The sequence below is a fragment of the Meriones unguiculatus genome, chromosome 5, assembly GCF_030254825.1.
Source record: "Meriones unguiculatus strain TT.TT164.6M chromosome 5, Bangor_MerUng_6.1, whole genome shotgun sequence".
Classification (NCBI taxonomy): domain Eukaryota; kingdom Metazoa; phylum Chordata; class Mammalia; order Rodentia; family Muridae; genus Meriones; species Meriones unguiculatus.
This window is the reverse complement of record NC_083353.1, coordinates 112,471,421-112,496,231: the sequence shown is the minus strand read 5'-3', so window position 1 is coordinate 112,496,231 and position 24,811 is coordinate 112,471,421. Positions and strand designations below refer to the sequence as shown.

Here is a 24,811-nt window from a genome sequence, read left to right as displayed (position 1 = left end):
TCAAGAGCTTCTGTCTGGGCTATAATTCTCAAACTTCATCCCTACTGCCAGCTAGGGCCCATATTCCAAAGATTTCAACACCTCAGAGAACAGCACCAGCTTTGGACCGACCGATTGCTCTAACAGCCTGATGGGACATTTTGCATTCAGACCACAGTGGAACTCCAGTCCATCAGATAGCCATTTTCCTGGCACTAAGGGCCTCTCTTTTCCTTTGAAAAAGCTGTTTCAACCTGAATGCTTTATATCCCCCCTTTCCTGCTTTGTTAGAAAGTAACTGAAACCACAGACTTGAAAATGGTCAAATATTTTACCATCAAGCTGCGATCCCTGCCTCTTGTTATTTTTTTTTTTTTTTTGACAGGCTTTTGCTGTGAAGCCCAGGCTCATCTGGTACTTGCGGAGGAGCCTAGGTTGCTCTTCAATTTGCAACTCTCCTCCAGAAATGCTCTGCCTGCAGGCCTGAATCACCATTTCTTGCTTGCACTATGGTCCTGTTTCACTGAGGCACCCATCGTGTTTCTCTTATGGAGGTAAGTAAGGTTGCCTTTGTGTCACCTTCATGTTCTGAGGTGTGTATTATTAAAGCAGCTGGAAAGTGCTCACATTTTTACAGTATGTGTTCTTCAGCTGGAAGGTCATTTCTGTTCATTGCAAATGTGGAGAATAGTGCAAGGCCCTGAAGGAGCATGGAGGAAGTTTGGATCAAGTGAAGAAAGAATCAAAGACAGAGACACTTTGAACTACGTGTTTATTTACCAAGGTTGTTCAGTATTTATATCGCAGAGACAAAGGAAAATCACCATCTTGAAGGTTCCTGGGTTTGGAGATTCCAGCAATGCCTTGTCCAAGTTTCAATGAATGACAAGTTTCAAAAATTTGGCTTCTCTGTGTATGTGGAGAGAGGAAAGAAACACACAGGGTGAATATACTCTAAGTGGGTGGGGACAGCAGGGTTTTCAGCAGGAAAGCAAACTGTCCATGGGGGACATGGGATCTATCAGATTTTTTCCCATAAGCTGCGATATACTTGGTAAGGGAGTTACAAGGATCTTTCAGGGTCAGCTCACTGATCCAGAGGTGTACATCTCTGCGTTTTCACACAGTGGTGGGGTCTGAGCACATCTAACCAAAGTTCTGGGTAGTTGTGAAGGGAAGGAGGTCAGAGGCGGGCTGTGGCAAGGAGTGCCAGGTGCTCACCTGTGCCGCAGGGCATGCTGTATTCAGCGAAGGCTGCTTCATCTGGAAGAATGGAGAAAAATGAGAGAATGAGAGTTTGAAGAGAGAGGATTCTGTGGAAGGCAGCTTATGAGTTAGGACTGAGGACTTTTCTTGTTCAGGACACGGATGATTGCTGAAAAGTCATCTCTCTGTGGACATCAGACAAACCAAGCAAAGGAGTTTCTCCCCTCAACCACCATTTTATCCTGGGCCACCGTAAATGGCTCAGTGCGGAAAGGTGCTTGAGCCATATGTGATGACTGTAGTGAGTTCACTCTCCAGGATTAACATTGCAGAAGGAGAGAACCCTTTCCCCAAATTGTCCTCTGACCTCCACAGCTGCTGTGCGTGCCTGTTGTGCAATAAGTGAACAATAGTGCAACACCAGAATCATTTACCCTGTGGAGAAAATCAAAGTGTGCTTATCTATAGGGTTTGAGCAGAGGAGTAGCAGTGATCCTTGTAGAGCTGTACCCGTCCAAATCCCTCTCTCTCTCTCTCTCTCTCTCTCTCTCTCTCTCTCTCTCTTTCTTGAGACCTGGTTTCTCTGTGTAACCCTGGCTGACCTAGGACTCGCTCTGTATACCAGGCTGTTCTTGAACTCACAGAGATTCATGTGCCTCTGCCCCCAATTGCTGGGATTGAAGGTGTGTGCTACTATCACCCGGCCCTTCAATATTTCTTGAATTCTGCTAGTCTGAATCATTTGGCATATATCTCTTACCTCAACAGAAAAAACAAAACAAAACAAAACAAACAAAACAAAAAACCCACAACACTTAATTTTCTATCTCTGTCTTCTCACTTTCTTTGAGCATCATCAACCCCTCAGGCTACAATTCTCTCTCATCTTTTTATTCCTACCATAATTATTTGTGTAATTGTTCATCTTTGCATTGCTATACTCATGAGAATATTTGTGTGTCTTTCAGCCCACAGACACTTTTTGGTAAAACATTTGGTCCTTGGTTTATTTGGACATGTTTGGTCCCACATGACTGTTTGGACAAACAGGTAGGAATCAGTGGCTGAATAATTTGAAATTTTGTAAACATTTATTATACTCATATTATTTTATCAAGAACTGACTTAGCTAGTCTGGTCTACATGTATGTCACTGTCTGAGAAACAATTGTTTTTAATACTGGGTGTGATGGTATGTGCTCCTAATATCAGCATTTGAGGGGGCTGAGTCAGGACATTTAAGAGTTTGGGGCCACACTTAGCTGCATAGTGAGAAACCATGAAAACAAACAAACAAACAAACACCCCCAATGAAAAACCAACCAACTAAACAAACAAGAAAACAAAGGAATAAAAAGGAAAAAGGAAAACCAATCAAATTGCTCACTTGTCTCATAGTAGTCATAGACTTTCACAATGGCAGGCTGTAGGTTTTGCACTGGGATGTCTTGTTGAATGATGAAGGAGAAGGCCAGGGTCTGATTGGTGACCTGGGAAAGAGAGACTAATGATCCAGACTCACGGAGGTGGACACTGTTTTTCCTCAGCAAGACTAAGTTCTTGGTGTTTAAAACACAGTTATGGGTTGGATCCATTTAACCTCACAGTCACTGTGTTCCCTGATGCCACATACATGGATGGTGATACAGATTTTAGAGCAGGGACCGGAGGAACTGAAGTGCAAGGCTCCAGGGAGAATATGAAACTTTCCTAGTCTATTAAACTTTTCCAAAAGTCCATATTCCTCCTTAATATGGGATAGTTCACTTTCTCCATTGTGAGAGTTAAGCACTTTGACTTGATGACTTGGGACATTATGGCAAGTTCCAGGAAAGCCAGCAATGAGGAATGAGAATTTAAACGTTTGTATTACTATTATTATTAATTATAATGACGATGATGATGATGATGTGAGGGGTGTATAGGGTGTCCATACTGGTGGAGACCAGAAGAGGGCATCAGATTCCCTGGATCTAGAGTCCCAAGCAGTTGTGAGTTGACTGGGTCCTGGGAACTAAACTCTGGCCTTCTGCAAGAGCAGTAAGTGCTCCTAACTGCTGAGTCATGTCTCCAAGCCAAAGAAAAAGAATTCCAAACATCATCCAGGATGAACAGAGGGAGGTTGGCTTTCCAGAAGACTTCCTTTAGAATTGCTTTGTTCCTGCCATATGTTACCCATACATAGATGCACCAAGAAAGACTGTCCACTCAGGCATGTCTAGGGAGGCAGGAAGGACCCTCCCCTGACCTACACAGACCAAGGACTTAAACCCAGATGTGTCTAGGGAGGCAGGAAGGACCCTCCCCTGACCTACACAGACCAAGGACTTAAACCCAGATGTGTCTAGGGAGGCAGGAAGGATCCTCACCTGATCCAGATATAACAGGACATTGGTGTTGCTCACTTCTGTTCTGCTCACGTGCTGGGACCGTTCAAGCTGAAAATGAGAGAAAACATCAGTGTTATCAAAGGCCTCAGGGGTGAAAGAGGTGCATGAACAATGGAATTGAGGGTGATAAAAAGGAGATGTCACAAATTCACTTAAATGAATTGCAAAAATTTCTTTTCCAGTAAGAATGAAAATATACTTAGAAAATTGTGAGTGCCCTCTACTGAAGGCCTGACTCAATATTGTCTGAATCATTAGTAGGTAAAAATGCTCCTATACTTTTAGTACCTATCCCACATTCTCTGTGAAAGCATTTTTTGTCTATTTGAGAAAGGGTTTCTCTGTGCAGCCTTGGCTGTCCTGGACTCACTTTGTAGACCAGGATGGCCTAAAACTCTCTCCTATTGATCTTAGGTTGTTGCTAATTTTCATACTTCTTAGAACCTCTGAAACTACATCTACAATTTTGGCATGTACTAATGTTTCCCCTGAATAATTATTGACCAGGTCCATTATTACACTTTAAAGGTTGTTGTTAGCCAAATTGTGGACTCAGTGAACTCAGCCCCTTTTGTTTCTTCTGCTGGCCCGCTGTCACACCCAACCCTGTGTTAGTACTAACAGTGCTGTGACATGGGTTGACATTATTGTGATGAAGTGGTAAGCTCCTAGTCTGAGGACACAGAGTATCCAAACATGTGGTGTCTGCTCACCTTCTTCACTGTGGGCTTCAGTGGGATGAAACCAGACATCATCTTCACATCAGCAATCACCATGTTGGAGGCTGGACGGCTCCCGGTGTAACTGCAAACCAAAGAATTACAGAAGGAGCAATTTTAATAGGTCGAGTCTTGCCCCTTTTTGAGGTCTAGCAGTAATCCTGAACCAGCCTGCATGGCTTTTCCATACCTTAAAACAGGTGGCCTTTACTGTCATAGAAATAGTTGTGAAAATAGACTGCATGACAGTATCATCTGGAGAGTGCATTAAAAAGAGGTGGACCCTAAGGCTTGCTGGCCAGCCAGCAGAGTCTGGGTAGCAGGCCCCAGGCCAGTAAGAGAGCTAATCTCAAAACAAGTAGTTATGGAACCTGAGGACTCTCCTGTGTCATATACATATGTGTGTGCACACGCACAGACCACATGCACAGGGACACATGCACACATGTATACACACATGCACAGGGACACACGCACACACTGAGGTGAAACGAGGTGATAGGGTACACTCAGGATGTCTTCTTTGCATCCAAGATCCCTTTGGTGTTTCTAGTTGGACCCTATTACTTGTTATATTTGACACAAAGATTGTGATGAATGCCAGAAGAACTGAATATCTTGTTTTAAAAATTATTCTTGTAGAAATATAAAATTTTAGAAGAGCAGAAAGGCTTTTTCTTTGTTTGAAGAAGAATGACCTGTGTGAAGGCTTCATGAAAAATAATAACGTATATTTTATTATGAGAGGGGCAAGAAAGGAATCCTAAAGCAGGCTAACTAGAAATTATAATTCTACAATTCTTCATTGATCACTTTGCTGAAGTCAAGTATTTTTGTTTTTTTTACAGACAAAGCAAACTCTTAATGAAGAGACTAATTTCAGGTACCCCTGAACCCACTCTGTGAAGTGTTCTAGGAAGACAGCACTGAAGGAGACATAAACAGAGCCAGAGCCAGAGCAAGAGGCTCATACCTGATTTCCAGTGAGATCTGGAAGCTGTTGTGCCCTTCGGGGTTATCACAAGTTAGAGGTACTGTCTGCACCCGGAGAGCAAATGCAGACTGCTGCTTCTCCCAGTGCACGTTGTATTTCAGCATCGTCTGGGAGGTAGTGAGCAGAGATCCTTTACCTCCATGGCACTGGGCCCTTGGATCCATTTCTCCCGATTTGAGCCCCACGTGTGCAGGCAGGCTAAGGAGACTTCCCATTGTGTGGAGGAGGCTCACACCGCACACCCACAACTTGCCCAGAACCTTACCTGAGCATATACGCATCCTTCTCCTGTCACACTGATTTCATAGTCCCCAGGAAGGTCAGGTAAAGGGACCTGCTGCAGTAACAGGCGTTTACTCTCCTCTACTTGGAACTTTTGGGAAAATGTCCCTGAAGATTGGATGGTCACCAAAGGAATTTTCTGACTTCTGGAGAAAGTAACTGCTCCATACTTGGACAAAGCATGGAGGGCCACCACAGTGTCCTGAGAGGGATGAAGAAAACATTCAGTTTAGCTTCAGTTGGGAAGGGCTTGAGTTCTTCCCAATGTTCATTTTAGCTGTGACAAAAGTCTCATGAGTTTTTGTCTCTAATCATTTGATCTCTAGTCTTTATTTCAGACTTTAATTCAGGATATATTGAAAATCAAAACATTCCTATGAATTGTCTCCCACACAGAGTGCCCTGGCTTATGCAAACTACCCCAGCCAGTGGAAAATAGAAACACAAATTAGATTTTCCTCCCAGCATTTACTGTTTCTCTCCCTTTGTCCCTGATTCCCATGGTGGTGCCACCATCTTCTCACAAAATCACATTCCTGCTCTCATCCCCAAACTTTCCTCTGCACTTGGGGAGGAATCAAGAGACACCAACACTATGGCCGAGTGCTGGTCATGACTCTCTTATCAAATAGAAAACGCTGTGAGCTAGTGTTGTCCTTGGCTGCCTTGCTCCTTGGTGGCATACTCCAGAGAGGCTCTCTCCCCCAGGATCCTTCCTCATCCAAGACAGCTCCAGATGCTGCCTGACTACAGACCCCAAAGAGGGAGCAGAAACAGGCAGTGAGGGCTTTAGGATCACAATGCGGACAGTAAAGGAAATTAAAGACGGAAAGGATTGGATTGCAATTTCAGGGATCCTAGTGTCATGGATGGTTTCCCTTTGAACATTTTATGTCTCCTTTAGAGAGAAATAAACATGTCTCTAAACTTCTCTGGAGATTAGTTCTGCATGATATGCCAGAATTTCCAGAGCATTAATTACTGATATTGTGGTAACATTTTTTTGTAGAGAGGGAATATTGACCAGTTATATTGACCAGATGATAAAACAAATGGTTTACAGTCTTGATTGTTTCTAGTATCAAGAAGAAATCAGGGAGCTTGGAGTAAACCCGAGGGCTATGTGTCCATACATAAGATTAGGAGAGTCTGCCAGGAGAAGGAAACAACTGTACGTAAGGGCACCAGGGCAATCAATTTGTGATTTTGGACAAAGAATATCTCCTAGGTACTCCACGTGCTATTCTAGGGGGAGAGAATTGTGTCTAGGATTGTGGAACCTCCAGGACTTTCGCTGTTGCTTTATATTGAGTCTTGAGTCTGGGTTGGAAGTTCTGAGCAACACAGGCCTATTTCACTATGGCATGAAGAGAACTCCTGTGGCTGGGCACCAGACCTAGGACAATTTATTATAGAATGTATGATCCTTCACTTTCTACAGAGTCAGCATACCCAAGAGTAACACTTCCTTGTTTTCCTCTCCTCTTCCTGTTTCATTTTTTCACTGTTCCAGCATCTCTTGTTCAAATCCTCTAACTGCAAGAGAACTCTGAAGGAAAGTTACTGACCTGAGTGGAGGAGAAGCCGCCATAGGCATTCTGCTGCTTTGTGAGCCACTTCACGATTCTCACTGCCACAGCCAGGTCCTGAGGGTTTGGTGCTGGCTGAGCAGAGAGGAGAGCGAGGAGGACATAGGCGTTCATCTCCACTTCAGCAGAGGGAGCCTGGGGTTCGTACAGAGACATCCCTGCTTTCCTGGGTTTCTCGGGTCTTTCCCAATGGACAGAGTTACCTTTGGATGAAAATAGAGAAATAATTAAAAGTACGAGTAGTCAGTACATGACTATGTCTACGTTAGAGAGAAGGAAATGAAAAAGGTTGTAGTAGGTTTTAAATTTTTCCACACAGAATCATCAGGATTAGTAATTCTCTGTAAAAGTCTGCAGTTGGTCAGATGGGGCGTGATTGAGAAAGACCATGGACAGAAATTTACAAGATGTTAACTAAATTATGTTCTCTTTTTTAAATTAATATTTTTATTTTTAAATAATTTTATACATTCACTTGTATTCCAGCTGTAGCCCACTCCCTCTTTCCCTCCCAATCCTCCCCTCCCTCCCTCATCTCCTCCCTGTCCCTTTCTGAGTCCCCTGAGAGGGGGTGTCCTCCTCTCCTTCTGTCTGGCCCTAGCTTATCAGGTATCTTCAGGGTGGTTGCAATGTCCTTATCTGTTGCCTAGCAAGGCTACTCCTTCCTCACTGGGGAGGGGAAGCTCATGAGTTCATGTCAGAAACAATTCCTGTCCCCCTTACTAGGGAACCCACTTGGATACGAGCTACATGGTCTATGTCTGAGCAGGGGTTGTAGGTTATATCCATGCATGGTCCTTGGTGGGATAAAAAGTCTCATAGAAGACCCTTGTGCTCAGATATATTTGGACCTTGTGGGGCTTCCTGTCCCCTCTAGGATATAGTAATTCTTCCTTCCTTCATATGATTCCCTACACTCTGCCGAAGGCTTAGTTATGGGTCTCAGCATCTGCTTTGATACACTGCTAGGTAGAGTCTTTCAGGTGCCTTCTGTGGTAGGCTACTGTGCTGTTACTTGTTTTCTCCTATTTCCAATGTCCATCCCCTTTGTCTTTCTAGATGAGGATCGATCATTTTACCTCTGGATCTCTTTCTTGTTTATGTTCTTTAGTTGTACATATTTTAGTATGTTTATCCTATCTTATAAGGGATATAAGTGAGTATATACCATGTGTGTCCCTCTGCTTTTGAGATACCTCACTCAGGATAATTTTTTCTAGATTCCACCATTTGACTGCAAAATTCACGATTTCCTTGTTTTTAATTGCTGAGTAGTATTCCATTGTGTAAAATAGCTTAATTTCTGTATCCATTCCTTTGTTGATGGACATTTGGGTTGTTTCCAGGTTCTGGCTATTACGAATAAGGCTGCTACAAACATGGTTGAGCAGATGTCCTTGTTGTGTACTTGAGCATCTTTTGGATATATGCCTAGGAGTTGTATAGCTGGATCTTGAGGTAGCACTATTCCTAATTGTCTAAGAAAGTGCCAGATTTATTTTCATAGTGGTTGTACCAGTTGACATTCCCACCAGCAATGGAGGAGGGTCCCCCTTTCTCCACATCCTCTCCAGCATTTGTTATCTCTTGAATTTTTTTTATCTTAGCCATTCTGGTGGATATAAGGTGAAATCTCAGGGTCCGTTTTGATTTGCATTTCTCTGATGGCTAGGGATGTTGAACATCTCCTTATGTGTTTCTCTACCATTCTATATTCTTCTATAGAGAATTCTCTGTTTTGCTCCATACCCTATTTTTTAATTGGGTTACTTGATTATTGCCTTTTAACTTCTTTCGTTCTTTATATATTCCAGATATCAGCCCTCTGTCAGATGTTGGATTGGTGAAGATCCTTTCCCAATCTGTAGGCTGTCATTTTGTTCTAACGACAGTGTCTTTTGCTTTACAGAATCTTTTCAGTTTCATGAGGTCCCATTTATTGATTGTTGCTCTTAGAGCCTGTGCTGATGGTGTTCTGGTCAGGAAGTTGTCTCCTGTGCCAATGAGTTCTAGGCTGTTCCCCACTTTTTCTTCTAACAGGTTTATTGTGTCTGGTTTTATATTGAGATCTTTGATCCACTTGGACTTTAGTTTTTGCAGGGTGATAAATATGGATCTAGTTTCATTTTTTTTTTTTTTTTTGCATGTAGACATCCAGTTGGACCAGGACCAGCACCATTCGTTGAAGATGCTGTCTTTTTTCTATTGAATGGTTTTGGCTTCTTTGTCAAAAATCAAGTATTCATAGGTGTGTGGGTTTATTTCTGGATCTTCTATTCAGTTCCATTTATCCACCCTTTTCTTTCTCTGCCAGTACCAAGCAGTTTTTATTATTATTGCGCTGTAGTACAACTTGAGATCAGGGATGGAGATACCTTCAGAGGATCTGTTGTTGTACAGGATTGTTTTGGAAATTCTGGGTTTTTTTTTTCTCCATATGAATTGAGAATATTTCTTTCAAGGTCTGTAAAGAATTGTGTTGGTATTTTGATAGAATTGCATTGAATCTGTAGATTGCTTTTGGCATAATGGCCATTTTCACTGTGTTAATCCTACTGATCCATGAGCATGGGAGATCTTTCTATCTTCTGATGTCTTCTTCGATTCCTTTCTTCAGAGACTTGAAGTTTTTTTAAACAGGTCTTTCACCTGCTTGATTAGAGTCACCCCAAGGTACTTTATGTTATTAGTGGCGATTGTGAAAGGTGTTGCTTCCCTGATTTCTTTCTCGGTCCTTTTGTCTTGGGTATACAGGAGGCTTTTGATTTTTTTGAGTTAATTTTGAATCCAGCCACTCTGCTGAAGGTGTTTATCATCTGAATAAGTTCTCTGGTTGAGTTTTTGGGGTCACTCAGTTATCCTATCCTATCATCTGCAAATAGTGATAATTTGACTTCTTCATTTCCATTTTGTATCCCGTTGATCTCCCTTACTTGTCTTATTGCTCTAGGTAGGACTTCAAGTACTATGCTGAAGAGATATGGAGACAATGGGCAGCCTTGCCCTGATTTCAGTGGGATTGATTTAAGTTTCTCTCCATTGAGTTTGATATTGGCTATAGGCTTGCTGTATATTGCATTTACTATGTTTAGGTATGTTCCTTGTATCACTGATCGCTCCAAGACTTTAAACATGAACAGGTGTTGGATTTTGTCAAATGCTTTTTCGGCATCTAGGGAGATGACCATATGGTTTTTCTCCTTCAGTTTGTTTATGTGGTGAATTGCAATGATGGATTTCCATATACTGAACTACCCTTGCATGCCTGGGATGAACCCTACTTGGTCATAATGGATGACATCTTTTATGTGTTCTTGGATTTGGTTTGCAAATATTTAATTGAATATCTTTGCATCAATGTTCATAAGAGAGGTAGGTCTGAAGTACACATTTTGTTGGATCTTTGTGTGGTTTAGGTTTTAAGGTGACTGTGGCTTCATAGAATGAGTTTGGTAATGTTCCTTCTGTTTCAATTTTGTGGAATAATTTGGAGAGAATTGGAGTTAGCACTTCTTTGAAGGTCTGGTAGAATTCTGCACTGAAACCATCTGGCCCTGGGCTTGTTTTTGAAGGGAGGCTGTTGATGGCTGCTTCAATTTCCTTGGGGGATATAGGGCTGTTCAATCTTTCTACCTGGTCTTGACTTAATTTTGGTAGATTAAATCTATCAAGAAAATTGTCCATTTCATTTAGATTTTCCAACTTTGTGGCATATAGGCTTTTGTAGTACGACCTAATGATTGTTTGGATTTCTTCTTTGTCTGTAGTTATGTCCCCCTTTTCATTTCTGATTTTGCTGATTGGATAGTTTCTCTTTGCCTTTTAGTTAGTTTGGCTTAAAGGTTTGTCTATCTTGTTAATTTTCTCAAAGAACCAGCTCTTGGTTTCGTTGATTCTTTGAATTGTTTTATTTGTTTCTAATTGGTTGATTTCAGCCCTGAGTTTGATTATTTCCAGCCATCTCCTCCTCTTGGGTGTTTCTGCTTCTTTTTTTCTAGGGCTTTCAATTGTGCCATTAAATTGTTTATATGAGATGTTACAAATTTCTACTTAAAGACACTTAGTGCTATGAGTTTTCCTCTAAGTATTGCTTACATTGTATCCTATAAATTTGGGTATGTTGTACCTTCATTTTCATTGAATTCTAGGAAGTCTTTAATTTCTTTCTTTATTTCATCCTAACCCCAGCTGTCATTGAGAAGTAAGTTGTTAAGTTTCCATGTGCGTGTAGGCTTTTTTTCTATTTCCATTGTTGTTACGGTCCAGCTTTAGTCCATCGAGGTCAGATAGTATACAGGGGATTATTTCAATCTTCTTGTATCTGTTGAGGCTTGCTTTGTGACCAACTATATGGTCTATTTTGGAGAACGTTCCATGAGGTGCTGAAAAGAATGTATACTCTTTTGAGTTTGGGTGAAAAGTCCTGTAAACATCTATTAGGTCCATTTGATTTATGATGTTTGTAAGTGCCTTTATTTCCCTGTTTGACTTCTGTCTAGATGATCTGTCCCTTGGTGATAGTGGGCTGTTGAAGTCTCCCACTATTAAGGTGTTGGGGTTGATGTGTGATTTAAGCTTTAATAATGTTTCATTTAGGAATGTAGGTGCTCTTCTATTTGGGGCATAGATGTTCAGAATTGTGATGTCTTCTTGGTAGATTTTTCCTTTGATGAGAATGTAGTGCCCCTCTATGTCTTTTTTGAGTAGTTTTGGTTGAAAATCTATTTTATTAGAGATTAGGATAATCACTCCTGCTTATTTTTTGGGTCCTTTTGCTTGAAAAAACTATTTTCCAGACCTTTACTCTGAGGTAGTGTTTATTTTTGTTGCATAGGTGTGTTTCTTGGATGCAGCAGAATGTTGGATACTGTTTCCGAACCCATTCTGTTAGTCTGTGTCTTATTGGAAAGTTGAGTCCATTGATGTTGATAGATAATAGTGAATATTGGATGTTATTTTCTATTATTGTGGAGTTGATGGTGTTACTGTGATTCATTGCTTGTTTTCTTTTGATTTTTGTTGGGAAATTATCTATAACCTATGTTTTCTTGGGTGTAGTTGTTTTCGTTGGACTGGGGTTTTCCTTCTAGTATCTTCTGTAGGGCTGGTTTGCTGTTCAAATATTGCTTAAATTTAGTTTTGTTGTAGAATATTTTGTTTTCTCCATGGTTGTTGATTGAAAGCTTTGCTGGGTATAGTAGTCTAGGTTGGCATCAGTGGTCCTTAGAGCCTGCATGATATCTCCCCAGGCCCTTCTGCCTTTCATAGTATCTGATGAGAAGTCTGGTGTGATTCTGATAGGTCTACCTTTATATGTTACTTGGCCTTTTTCCCTTGCTGCTTTTAGTATCTTTTCTTTGTTCTGTAGATCAAGTATTTTAACTATGATGTGGCATGAGAAGTTTCTTTTCTGGTCTAGTCCATCTGGTGTCCTGTAGCCCTCTTGTTGGTTTGTGGACAATCTCTTTCTTTAGGTTGGGAAAATTTTCCTCTATGATTTTCTTGAAAATATTTTCTGGATGTTGGAGCCTGGAATCCTCTTCTTCATCAATTCCTATTAGTCTTAGATTTTGCCTGTTCATGGTGTCTTTGATTTCTTGGATGGTTTGTGTTTGGGAATTTTCTGATTTTCCTTTTTCTTTGAGAGAAGTATCATTTTCTGCGAGTGTATATTCAGCACCGAGATTCTCTCTTCCATGTCTTGTATTCTATTAGTGATGCTTACCTTTGTGATCCCTTCTCTTTTCTCCAATTCCAGGGTTTTCTCAGTTTGTGTTTTCTTTATTGATTCTAATTCTGTTTTCATGTCTTGCAACATTTCTTTCATCTGTTAGAATGTGGATTCCTGTGTCTCCAAGACAGTCTCTATTTTTTTGTTTGTTTCCTCTCTTAATGCCACTACTCTTGCCTCTACTTGTTTGGCTATATTTGCCTGTGTTTCTTTAAGAATGAATAAAGTGAAATTGATGAAAAATTAAAAAAAAAGAAAAAAAGAAAAGATAATTTAAGAACCTTAAATGACTTTCAAAAGTGGAGGAAAACATGGAATAAGTCAATTTACATGGAGCACGTCTCGCCCCTGGGGGCAATCGTCTCCTGAACCTACTCGGACACCACCACTGCTAGTTCTAGAACTGATGCAGGATGTTCCAACGAGGGGGTTAAGGCTTCTCATAATATTTCCTATAAGTCCACACCTGTTTGTTTATAACCCCCATTTTTATTCATTGTTAGCCAGATAGAGCCAAGTAATTGTGGTAATGATACTTGCTTTTTTGCCCAATGCCAGAATGCTAGTGAATTTAGGTATGCCCTGGTTACTCGCATGCCTCGCTGGGTGCCTGTGCCCGTTGATGCCCCTCACACTTCAGACAGAAAAGGGATCTTGGAATTACAGCCGCCATTGTTACTGCCATCTCATTGGCGGCTGTTGGAGCTACCACCGCAGCATTAGCCATGAGTCATACTGTGCAGACTGCTCAGACCCTAAATAATCTTTTAGCCAATGTAGCTCATGCCTTAGATGTACAGAAAGGAATTAATGCTCAACTAAAAGGAGACTTGATGGTTTTCAATCAGAGGATTGACCTCGTGCAGGAGCAAATTGATACCCTATGGCAAATCGCTCAATTTGGCTGTCAATGGAAGTATGCTGGACTTTGTGTCACTAGCATACAATATGAGAATTTTTCCCATGCTGCAAATCTGTCTAAACAATTGTCTAGCTAATTTTAGGTAATTGGACTGAAGAATTCGATACTATGATGGAGCAGCTGAGAGTGGCCATTGTTATGGCAAATTCTACCAGAGTGGACGCAGGACTAGCCACAGGATTATCACCATAGATTGCTGCAGCCATGAATCATCTGAAGGAATGGGCGGGCATGGGAGCATTAGCAGGCCTTCTGGTGTTGGTCTCCTTGGTTTGCCTGTGGTGTATATGCAAGATTAGAGTCTCACAACAGCGTAATGCAGCCATGATCATTCAGGCCTTTACAGCCATTGAAGCAGGACAGTCTCCCCAAGCATGGTTGGCTACCATAAAAAGCTAAAATGTTATGCTCAGGATGCGAGGCTAAGCACTGCACTCAGGGTCAGCCACTTTCGACCCAGAGAAGAGCATGTCTGATTGCATGCGGGTTGATGCCCCAGGTCCCGCCTCTGAGAAAAAGGTATCGGACGGGTCTGATGCTCTTTGGGTGGATGACACCTAAATGAACTTTGGTACAAAGTACCAATTTATTTCTAATATCAGAGATCAGACCTCTACTCTTGCCTGATGTGTCTAAAACAAAAAGGGGGAACTGTAGAGAGCTGCATAATGCCGCGCCTTAAAGATGGAGCTGGTTTCTGTCTTCCACCTTCTTGATGGTGAGTGCTCTCTGTCACAAACAACTCCATATTTGGCTAAGGCTGAGGATCTGGTTTGCTTCTGTGTATGTGGACCTATCTGCATTGCCCACGAGGCATGCTGGGGTTGGCTACCCAGAGGCTATTTTAAGCTGTGGGCTGGCTTTCCCCAGGGTCAGAAGATTGTTCATGGTTCCTGAATAAACTGCATTGAGAAGAACAAAAAAAAAAAAAAAAAAAGGATCAGAAAGAAGGAGAGGAGGACCTCCCCTATCAGTGGACTTGGGGAGAGGCATGCATGCAGAAAGGGGGGGAGGGTGGTACTGGGAGGGGAGAAGGAAGGGGCTTATGGGGGGGATACAAAAGGAATAAAGTGTAATTAATAAAAGTTAAATAAAAAATTAAAAAAATAAAATAAATATCACACTGATAAAAAAAAGAATTTCGTTCACTTCATTTTTCTTTGTTTCCATTTAGGAGGCCAAACAATTCCTGGAGCCCAGACAGATCTGCATACCCGTGGCCTAAGGCCACTGAAGCAGTCAGGGATCTGCGCCTGTGCACTGCCCCATAAACAACACCTGCGAATAGTACCAGCGTCACATTCCTCACTTAGGTGCAGATGAAACACCAACACACACTCTCAAACAGTGGACCTCTCTCATCTTCTTGAAAAACATTCCAGAAACCAGAAAAAGTCAGACCCAGTCTGAAGTACAGACTCCAGAAACAAACAGTGAGGGTGACAGATAAGCACATGGCCCGAGGCCTGTGTAAGAACACCCCCAACAACAATCAGGATATCATTGCTTCACCGGCAACTCCCAAAATTATTGGACACTCCAAATCATCAGAAACACAGAAAATGATTTTAAAGCTATGATTATCCAGTTATTTGAGGCACATAAAGAGAAATCCAACAAATCTCTCAGAGAAATAGACGTACAGATTCAAACAGTTAAAGAGGAAACAAATAAATCTCTAAATTATGTTCTCAATGGTACTTTATCATAGTTGGTGAGGAGAGAATAGCAGAGATTAACTCCTTCACACCCAGAAAAACATGGCTTGTTTAGTGTTCAGTCCAAAAGACTTAGCAAATTTCACATTGATATCAAAGTTGAAGTGAAGTAGCAAAACCCTGAAGCATATTTTCTTTTTTTGTGTTCTTCATAGTATTTGCTGTTCCTTCTCCTAGGTATACATGCATCAGAGGGAAAAAATTCAGTTTCAACTTCATTTACCTTTGCTGGAACTGTGTACATTTGTTGATTTTTGTCACACTATTAGATGTTAATAAGAGAAGGCTTTTGTATAGAAGAAAGGCTAATTTCTTGATGTATCAGTCCAAGGAGAACCGTCAGTGTGTCATAGAGATGGGACTAACCTGTAATACTATTTCCACACTCTGTATATTCCCCCCTTCCTTTCACTAGAACAGGATGGAGACAAACATGACAACACACAGTCTTACCTTCCTTTATAGCTTCATTATCAAGTGATTCCAGGATTTCATTTCTCTTCTTCTGGTTCCCTGCCAGAGTGAAAGCATAGGCCAGCAGGGCCTTGGTATACACAGAGTTATTCCTTCCATTTTGTTCTGCTGTCTTCCAGGATGACTCTAGGCAGCTCAGGGCTTTGGAGACAACAGGATGCTGTTGGCAGAACAATGAAACCCAAACTACGTGAAAAGGGTTCTAGCAGGTCCTGGGACATACACAGAGCTTATAGGCATTTGTGTTTTTCACATCAATCCTTCCTCTTCCCTCCCTTGTCCTCTCTTCTTGCCTTGTGTCTTCTACTTGTCATTAATAATCTGTCTATCTATTCTCTAACTTTGGAAGTGATTCCTTTTTATAAACTGTGTTCCATTTAAAGCACAGACTATTAGGGACAGTATTAGAGGCCGTGTTCTCAGGTTGGTTCTTGGAACATATCCATGTTTCATTGAATACCAGGACGCTCATTAATGGAATCTGAAATACAAAGCATTGTGTAAGCAGAGAGCTGCTATGTGGTCCAGAGAGGGTAGCAAGCCACAGGCTTTGCAGCAGTTTGGGACGCTGGGGAAGCAGCTTGGTACCTACTGTAGCTGGGAATGAACTCTCCAGAAGGGCAATGGTTATGTAGGCAGTGAGGGTCACTTCATCTTCTACTCCTCCCTGCAAACAAAATGGAGGGAAAAAGCAAAATATTCAGCCAGCAGTCCACCAAATGTCCCCCTGCTCATGGCCAGTCCACTGTATTCAAAGGAAGTTCTCATTCATATCCCCTTATTAAAAAGTACATTCCCAACTAGAGATGCATTCCTGTGGTAATTAGTAGGAGCTGACTCTCAGGTGTTAGTAGGTCGCCGTGTTTATCATGTTCAGAAGATCACCTTCATGGCATTGTTGAACAGTGATCCAGAGCTCCTGAAACAGCCGTTGTCCTGCTGCTGCTGGGAGAGCCAGTTGAAGGCATGGGTGATGTGTGCTTCATCGATGAAGATGAAGGCTTGAGCTTGGGCAAAAGACTTGAGCACAAAGGCTGTGAGCCTGGTGGGGGAGGGAGAGTGGGGAGATGAAGCTTTTGCTGGGAGGCAGTACCCTCATATGTGGGTTTGCAGGTGTCCACACATGTGCTAATTGGTCTAAGGGTCTCTGAGTGCATGACCCTGGGCAATGTCTCAGGTACGGCAAAGCAGTCTTCCATTTCTGGTTCCCTTGAATGTGCACACAGCACAGTGTGGTTCCTGGGGCTTCCTGGTTTCTTCCCCATTTCTTCTATCTTGCTCCCTCTGGTGTTTTCCTAATATGCGTGCACCCTCATATTAAGTTTGTTTTTCCACTTGCAATGATTTTCTTTCATTATTAAGAAAACTCTCCTCTCCTACAACCGCAGCTACACATTATCTGCCTCAAAAATGGTGTCCTTCTCCTTGGCTTACTTCCTGTTTCCACCAGTCGCTATTCCCTTTGTCACCTGTTTGCTTTCTGTCTGTGTGTCCCTTCTCAATAATACATTCCTATGTAATGCAAGGTCACATGAAGAATGTCAACAGCTTTTCAAGGCTCAGTTATGATCATCTTTTGAAGCTCAGTAATATGTAGCCAGGCATTTAATGATGAAAGATCTTTGTGAGAAATGAAAGCACCAGTGGATTGAATTCAGTAAAACACAAGATTCAGAGTCAAAGCAGATGAGACTTGAGACAGTCTCAGTTCTGCAATACATGATTTGTGCTACGTCAAACATTTCCCTCTCAGGCCAAGGTAACCGTTATGCTTCCATGAGATAAGTTGCATGTATAGCTGCCATAAGGACCAAGGGTTGAACACAGTGGACTCTTCTTACCAAGTGTTCCCTTGACTCTGGCCATTTCGATCCCCAAAGGCACTATAGGAGCCATCTTTGTGTTTGTAGTTCAGCTCCCTCTGATAACCTGGAATAGAAGTGTGTGTTTTAAAGAAAGTAATGCAGAAGAGAACAGCAGGATGTAATTCTGAAACCTGAGACCTTCATGAACTGTGGCTTAAAGAATTTCCTTGGAATCCTGCTCAGCTTCCCCCTCCAAGGCTAAGCCCAATTCTGGAGAGAATATTTGCAAAAAAAAAAGTGGGGTTTGTTAGCCTTACTGACCAGCATTGAGGTAGTCAATGGCCTTGGACTTGATCTTCTGAGTCAGCTGCTGAGTTTCATTCAGATATTTCAGTACATAGATGTTAGGAGCAAAAAGGACCATGTTCTGCTCCCCACAGCCATAGGGCATGTGGAGAAGATTCTGGGTGTTTTTAATGGCTGAAGTCAAGATATCACCTATAAGTAAGAGAAGTGACATCAGAATAGCTATTATCTTCAGGAAAAAAATAACACCTTCAATAGAATTCCTTCTATGATGTGAAGGAGTTTCAAGGGTGAGTGGTGCTGGGAGGGAAGCAGTGGATATTGAGCGGATAGAGACCAAAGAAGCATGGTAGAGGTCAAGGGTAATAGTTCAGAAGCTGCATTTGGAATCACGGTGGGGCCGGACAGTGGTAGTGACTGCTGTCCCAAGTCCTCCAGGAATGGACTGACTCACCCAACACAGAGAAATGGGCTCTGGCTGAATCGTTCACTACTGTTGGTGGGAGCACCAGGGACAATTTTTCAGATAGCCCAGCATCTGAATAAGCAAAACAAAAGGGGAGATAACCATCTCTGTTCTCTGTATTTCCAGATTTCCCTAAGGCCAGTTGCATTAGAACCTTTGATAATTGGCCTCCCTAGAAAAATGATCTTGATGTAAATATCACAAATCCACATTGCCTGGAACTGCTGGCTTGTCAGGCTCATGGCCTCCCCTCTATCACCCATTGTTTTGAAGCAAAGCACCTGTCCAAAATGAAAGTCTGAGTCTCTGTAATCTGTGTGCCTTTGCTTCTATCAATGTCTATTTAGTTAATTTAACAAACACATGAAAATGTTCTTATTTATTGAATTTTGGTTTAGGTAAATCCTGCTTGTGTGTGTTTTCTGGGAATTAGAAAACTCCCCCATAACGTTGGCTCATTGGCAAGCCTTGGGACATTTTCCTTTAGTAATGATTGATGTGGCAGGGTTCACCCTAGGGTGGGGGGTCTCTCATGTGAGCTGGTGGTCCTGTGGAGTATAGGAAAGCAAACTGAGCAAGTCAGGGAGAGCAAGCCAGTAAGCTGCTTTCCTCCATGGCTTCTGCTTCAGTTCCTGCCCTACCTTCCTTTTGTGATGGACTGTGATCATGAGAGCTGAAATAAACCTATCCTCCCCAAGCTGCTTTTGGTCATGGTGTTTTATCAGTGATGGAACTTTAAATGATGCACTGGATGAATAAACTCCACTATGTCAAAATTAGGGGAGTGGATAAATCCGAAGCCAGCTTTTGTTCTTCCTGAGTATCCTGAGTTTCTTTGGGAGGTTTCACTGTTTACGGCTACACTGCTGTCCAGGATGGCTTTTCTATTGTCAGGTGATATATGGATCACTTTGTGAAAACATAAGTATCAGGAGAGCCAGAATGACCCGTGGGAAGAATAGGGCATTTGTTATCCTATCCTGGCCACTTTTTTTCAACAATCTCCAGGGAAAATATTTGAAAATATTTAATGAATTTTAGTAGTGTATGATGATTTTCTTCTAACCAGTGTGTTAGTAACTGTCACTTTATTTCATCCCTTTTACAAAGAAATTTTCTTTATTTCATCTCTTTTGTTAACTTTCATAAAATAATGGATTTTGCATTAAATTAAACTATTATTCCATTTAAAAAATTCTTCTGGCTAATATGTTTTGAGCAGGCAACATGTCCACACACTAATAGAGGTCCTGGGAACACAGTCATTATTGTGAGTGGACAGCCTCTACTCTTAAGCTTTTCCTTTACAGGGGCAGTGAGCTTCTCCTAGTGTGATATGTTTCTGTATTTCCTTTAAAATCAGCTTCCAGTGAGGAGCAGGGTTAAAAAAGCTGGTCATAAAAACAACCATTACAGAAAAGTGCATGCTAACGGTACATCATGATGAAGCTTAGTTTGTATGTGAAATATAATTGAGTCATAAAAGTCCTTGTTTTTATTTATGATCTAAAACAAAACAAAGACGGTCCTTCCAAAGATATCCTTCGTATTTCCACCCCAGCCCTTCCCCATTTTAAGAAATATGTGACTGTGACCTCTTCTTAGATATTCCCTACATGTAAGTTTCTAAGTACTGAGATGGGCTAGATGAAAAGATCTCTGTGTTCTAAAGAAAAAGGCTACAATGAACTCTGAAGTCCCAGGTGGAACTATGAGTATACTCTTGATAGCTTCATTAGGCAGGTGACGATCGTGATAATTTCTGAGACTCAATTTTGTTGATTCTTTAGTGGTTATAGGGAACATAAGATCTTGGTTTTCTTACAGGAATATTGCCGGGGACCTAAGTAGACAACCCAGGTTACTCTCTTACTGCAGTCTTGAGGGCTCCTCACCTGATGCACAGAGCAGGGAACTGAAGGTGTGCTCCTCCTGAATTCCTTCAGGCTTGGATGGAAAGACACAAAGTTCAGACACGAGAAAATACTGAGTGTGAAAACACAAAAATGCTGGAGACTTTTTTTTTTTTTGAGTGACAGTTTCTTTACATGTGAGGTCATGGGCTGGAATTAGATGATTTAACTTTTCACCTTTCAGGAATGGCATAAATGGGAAAATTTGGCCATGCCAGATTAAAAATAAAGTAATAGAAAAGATAACAGTGAAAAGAGAGGGTGCATAATAAGATTGAAAGAAGGAGTTAGAGCTCTAAGAAGGTAAACTGGCATAGACCATCCCCCAAGCTTCAGCTCAGAGAATAGAAAGGGAAAAACAAACAAACAAACAAACAAACAGAACACATGCTGATGGAAAAGCATGGGCTTGCCACGTGCCATGAAATATCTCTAGGTCACATGTTATCATCTTTTATTTTTCACCTAGACATTGTCAACATTGCTTCACTTTCTGGACTCAGCACACTGTCAGTCGAGGAGGTTACTCACCTCAACAATCAGGACTTTGACAACTGTGTCCTTTCTCCCGGTTTCAGGGACTGTGGCCACCTCAGAACCACAGGGCTCTGGGGACTGCAGCGCCTCTGCAGTCACAGAGAAATTCACATTCCCTGAAACACATGGTCCATAGAGCTGAGCTCAGATGTGCCAGGAACTCAGCGTTTGCTAAATCCCCAAGATCTGCAAGGAATCCTCAGTGTCTGAGCAGCTCAAGGGCTTGTACTGTCTTCATGAAGGGGTTAAGTATGGGCCAGAAGCAGCTGTGACTGAGAGCTTCCCCTTGGGGACCCAATGAGAAGGATGCAATTTAGGAAACCTGCCTATACCCACCCTTTCTGGGTAGAGTCCCCTTGCAAACTTTTCACTCACCTAAAGACTTGGGAGTCACCAACCAGGACGTGGTGTGCCTTCCGTTGGCACAGAGGCAGTAAGATTCTTGGGCTTTCTCCACCGGGACAGCTGTGAAATCTGGAGAGGCTGCCAGCTGCACACCCAGCTGTGGTCCCACAGGGGAAAAGAAATAGCAAAGATGTTACTATGCAAGGACAGCATGCATGGGAGCAGGTAAGTGAAAGAGAGTGCATGGGATTTGTGTTAGAAAGAGAGCAAGAGGGGCTGGTGGAAAACATGTGCCTAAAGTGTCATATAAGCTGACACAGAAGGCTTGCATGGATTTCATATGCACATGCATGCCTAGAATGTTATTTAGCTCTCATCTCTGTATTATCTACCCAAACAATTATGGAGACAATTATATATTTCTGTATTTTTCTTTGTTTCATTTTGATGACAGAAATATTCACTGTACTAGATTTTTAACTACTGAAGTCTACACCTACTTATAACAAAAACAATATCTATCCTGCAAGAGCCCTGTCGAACTATGTGAACTGTGTCTTTTGACTGTATACATAGGCCACATGGAATGTCCTGTCTCTGTCAGTACAGTATGTACTGGGCAAACACTGGAAAAAGTCACCCAATACATCTTTTGTAGGGTCCATATTGATAAAGTCTGCTGTATGTGTTTAGCTTGAGTATGGAGATTAAGGGTTTGGAACCAGGGCTATTGAGTACAATACAGTCCCTTCTTCCTTTTCACGTACTTCCTTATTACAGTTTACATACACCAATTGCCCCTTCTCCTCTAGACATGCTTAATTGAGAAAGGTGTTCACCCGGATGCAGGTAGGAAGGTAGTTCAGCACAGTGGCCTTGAGTGTGAAGGCTTCTCCTCGGATCACAGAGTAGGGCATCGTGAGCTCCACGAAGAAGGGCTGGAAGGCTTGGAGAGAAACCACAGGAGAGAGCCCAAGTCCAGTGTCATTGGACAGGCAGAAGGCCCCAGCCTTCCACTCAGTGATGGTGTCAGGGACTGTCACTTCCATTTCAGCCACTCCTGAGGAGCTGGGAGAGTGAGAATGTGAAGCACAGAAAGGGAGCCCGTGTATTAGTTATTTCTCAGATGGTAACAGATGGTCGTGACAAAATGCCATCCCTCGAGTCCTTCAAAGGAGTGATAGGAAGTGAACAGTGCAAACAGGATTCCAGATGGAAAATAAAAGGTCTTGCTGTTTTCTCGATTTTTAAACTCAGATCATAGGCTCATGTCACCATAAAATCTGTGTTAGGGGAAATCTGAACTTAGAGTTGAAGTTGTCTCTGAACTCCCATCTCTGAAATACCATACAACAACTTCATGGCTTCCATGGTCTACTCTATGTATGAGTCTAGTAGCCTACTCCATGAAGGACTGCCTCACTTCCTACTCAGCACGGTGTTCCTGAACGGTTTTCAACATCAAAAAGGTACAGATAATTTTCATGTGCATTTTCTAGGAGTGATGGAAACATGTAAATCTCATGATTAATGGATTCATATGCTGTGACTTTTAAATAAGTCATTTCTTTTGTTTATGATAGAAATTAATTAGAGAAATACTAGAAAACAAAAAAAATGTTCATACCCAGCCCAAATGATACAAACAGAAATTGCTTACTTTACTGTGACTAAATCCCAGATCCAGGTTTCAGGAAAATAGTTTCGAAAGGTCTCAGTAACTGGATCTTCACGTGGTGGATCCTCAGTGGATGGATATGTCCGTTCTCTTAGGTATGCAATTCCATCACTGTAATCTATTTCGTCATACAATCTAGCAGACACTATGAAGTTACCGTGGAAGAAATGAACATAGCACTTTAATACAGCTGGATACAATGTGCAGTGTGAATGTAGGCTAATTTTCAGCTTCTTCTTGACTGCTAAACACTATTACAGTTACACTGGAAATTATGCCTTGAACTTCTTGTTTTGGGGGAGATTAGATAACATCTTTGTCAAAAGCAGAAATCATAAAATCCTGGGTAAACCAACTATACTTGGTTTTGCAAGGAATCATGATCCATATTATCTTGGGTTCGATAGTCAGGGAATGTTTACAAAGACAATGTTCCCCCTAGGAGGAATGAAGAACTCTACTACTGCCTCCCAGGAGACAGCTCCTGTGGCTACAGTGAGAATCACTCAGGGCAAGAGCTGAATGGTGTCTACATTGTCAGCAGAAATATTCTTGCAGTGGTTTTTCTTTCTCTGGATCTGCAGTATTAACCTACCATTTTAATAGGTTTTTAATTCATATAAAAACAGAAAGAGGTACTAGTTCAAAGTCTTGGATCACAACTAGGAAGTTTATTACCCAAGAATCATAGCATTAGTTTGACAAGAAATGTGAGATTCAAAACTGCAACCGAGGGTCTGTCCTCTGCTTTTCCCAGAAACAAGTATTCATGCAAAGCCTTACTATTTCCCAACTGACTTCTCAGCAGTGAAACTCTCTCAGTAATTTAATACATATACACATGGAGAGTTTAGTTTCTGCCTGTCCTTCTCTGTGATGGCCACAACCTCTAGCCTGGCCTCTGTCTTTCTCTTTGTTGTTACTTTCTAGGTATTTTCTAGTGTCTAGATTCTTCACTCATTACTGTAAGCATCTACAGGGGCAGTTGCCCAGTTTATTCACTGTCGAGAGTAGTCACAGTGCCTCAGGTCCTATCGCTTTTAGAAACTTGTGAAGATATTTCAGTTTCTTTTCAAATCACTATGAGGTAAGTTAATGGAGTCCAGTCGGAATAATGTTTTATTTATGTTAAGACATCAGTTAAAGTACATTTTAGTATGTAGAGTATAAATAAGAATGAAGACAGGGATTCATGATTTTAAGTTATATTACAGAGGTATAGTGCTAAAACCAGCCTGTTACTGGCACATCAATTGATATGCAAAATACAAGCCCCAAACATACACTCATGTAGTTATAGCCATCTGAAATTGCACTCATTAGTTATAGCCATCTGATAGTTGGCTTAGATGCCAAAGCACACACTCACAGCATCTTCAACAAATGGTGCTGGGAAAAGAAGATGCTCACATATAAAAGAATGAAAGCGGACCTATATCTGTGACCCTACACAAAAATCCACTCCAAATGTATGAAGGATCTTAACATGAAACATTAAACCGTAGAACCCTACAAAATACATGTGCTGGAAACGACGTTCTGAATAGGAACCTTTTCCTTAGAAATTAAGGCTAATAAGTGACCAATGGGACCTCACAAAACTAAAATGCTTTTGCACAACTAAGGAAACAATCAAGGGAGTGAAGCAGAAGCCACAGAGTGGGAGACAAACTTTTGCTAGCTAAACACCTGAGTGAGGATAAATATCCAGAGTATATAAAGAACTAAAAAACAAAGAATTAGTAAAACAAACAGCC

General features: G+C 41.6%; 1 protein-coding gene across 2 annotated transcripts in view; it reads right to left on the bottom strand.

Moving 5' to 3' along the window:
* Positions 1-734: 734 nt before the first annotated feature.
* The window catches only part of LOC110544939 (murinoglobulin-1-like), a 55,580-nt gene continuing 31,503 nt past the window's right edge, over positions 735-24,811 (bottom strand). Inside the window, exons 18-36 of one of the 2 annotated variants that reach the window (XM_060384150.1) lie at positions 23,037-23,199; positions 22,216-22,444; positions 21,407-21,533; positions 21,026-21,147; positions 20,477-20,528; positions 18,570-18,653; positions 18,131-18,307; positions 17,846-17,933; positions 16,890-17,046; positions 16,597-16,671; positions 15,984-16,164; positions 7,139-7,362; positions 5,554-5,772; positions 5,268-5,395; positions 4,289-4,379; positions 3,555-3,623; positions 2,573-2,675; positions 1,201-1,242; positions 735-888 (exon numbers count right to left, since the gene is read on the bottom strand). In XM_060384150.1, coding sequence (XP_060240133.1) covers positions 872-888; positions 1,201-1,242; positions 2,573-2,675; positions 3,555-3,623; positions 4,289-4,379; positions 5,268-5,395; positions 5,554-5,772; positions 7,139-7,362; positions 15,984-16,164; positions 16,597-16,671; positions 16,890-17,046; positions 17,846-17,933; positions 18,131-18,307; positions 18,570-18,653; positions 20,477-20,528; positions 21,026-21,147; positions 21,407-21,533; positions 22,216-22,444; positions 23,037-23,199 — 2,348 coding nt within the window. In that variant the 3' untranslated portion in view covers positions 735-871. Of the gene's footprint in view, positions 889-1,200; positions 1,243-2,572; positions 2,676-3,341; positions 3,434-3,496; positions 3,624-4,288; positions 4,380-5,267; positions 5,396-5,553; positions 5,773-7,138; positions 7,363-15,983; positions 16,165-16,596; positions 16,672-16,889; positions 17,047-17,845; positions 17,934-18,130; positions 18,308-18,569; positions 18,654-20,476; positions 20,529-21,025; positions 21,148-21,406; positions 21,534-22,215; positions 22,445-23,036; positions 23,200-24,811 lie in introns of those variants that run through there. The other variant, XM_060384151.1, reaches the window with a different exon arrangement.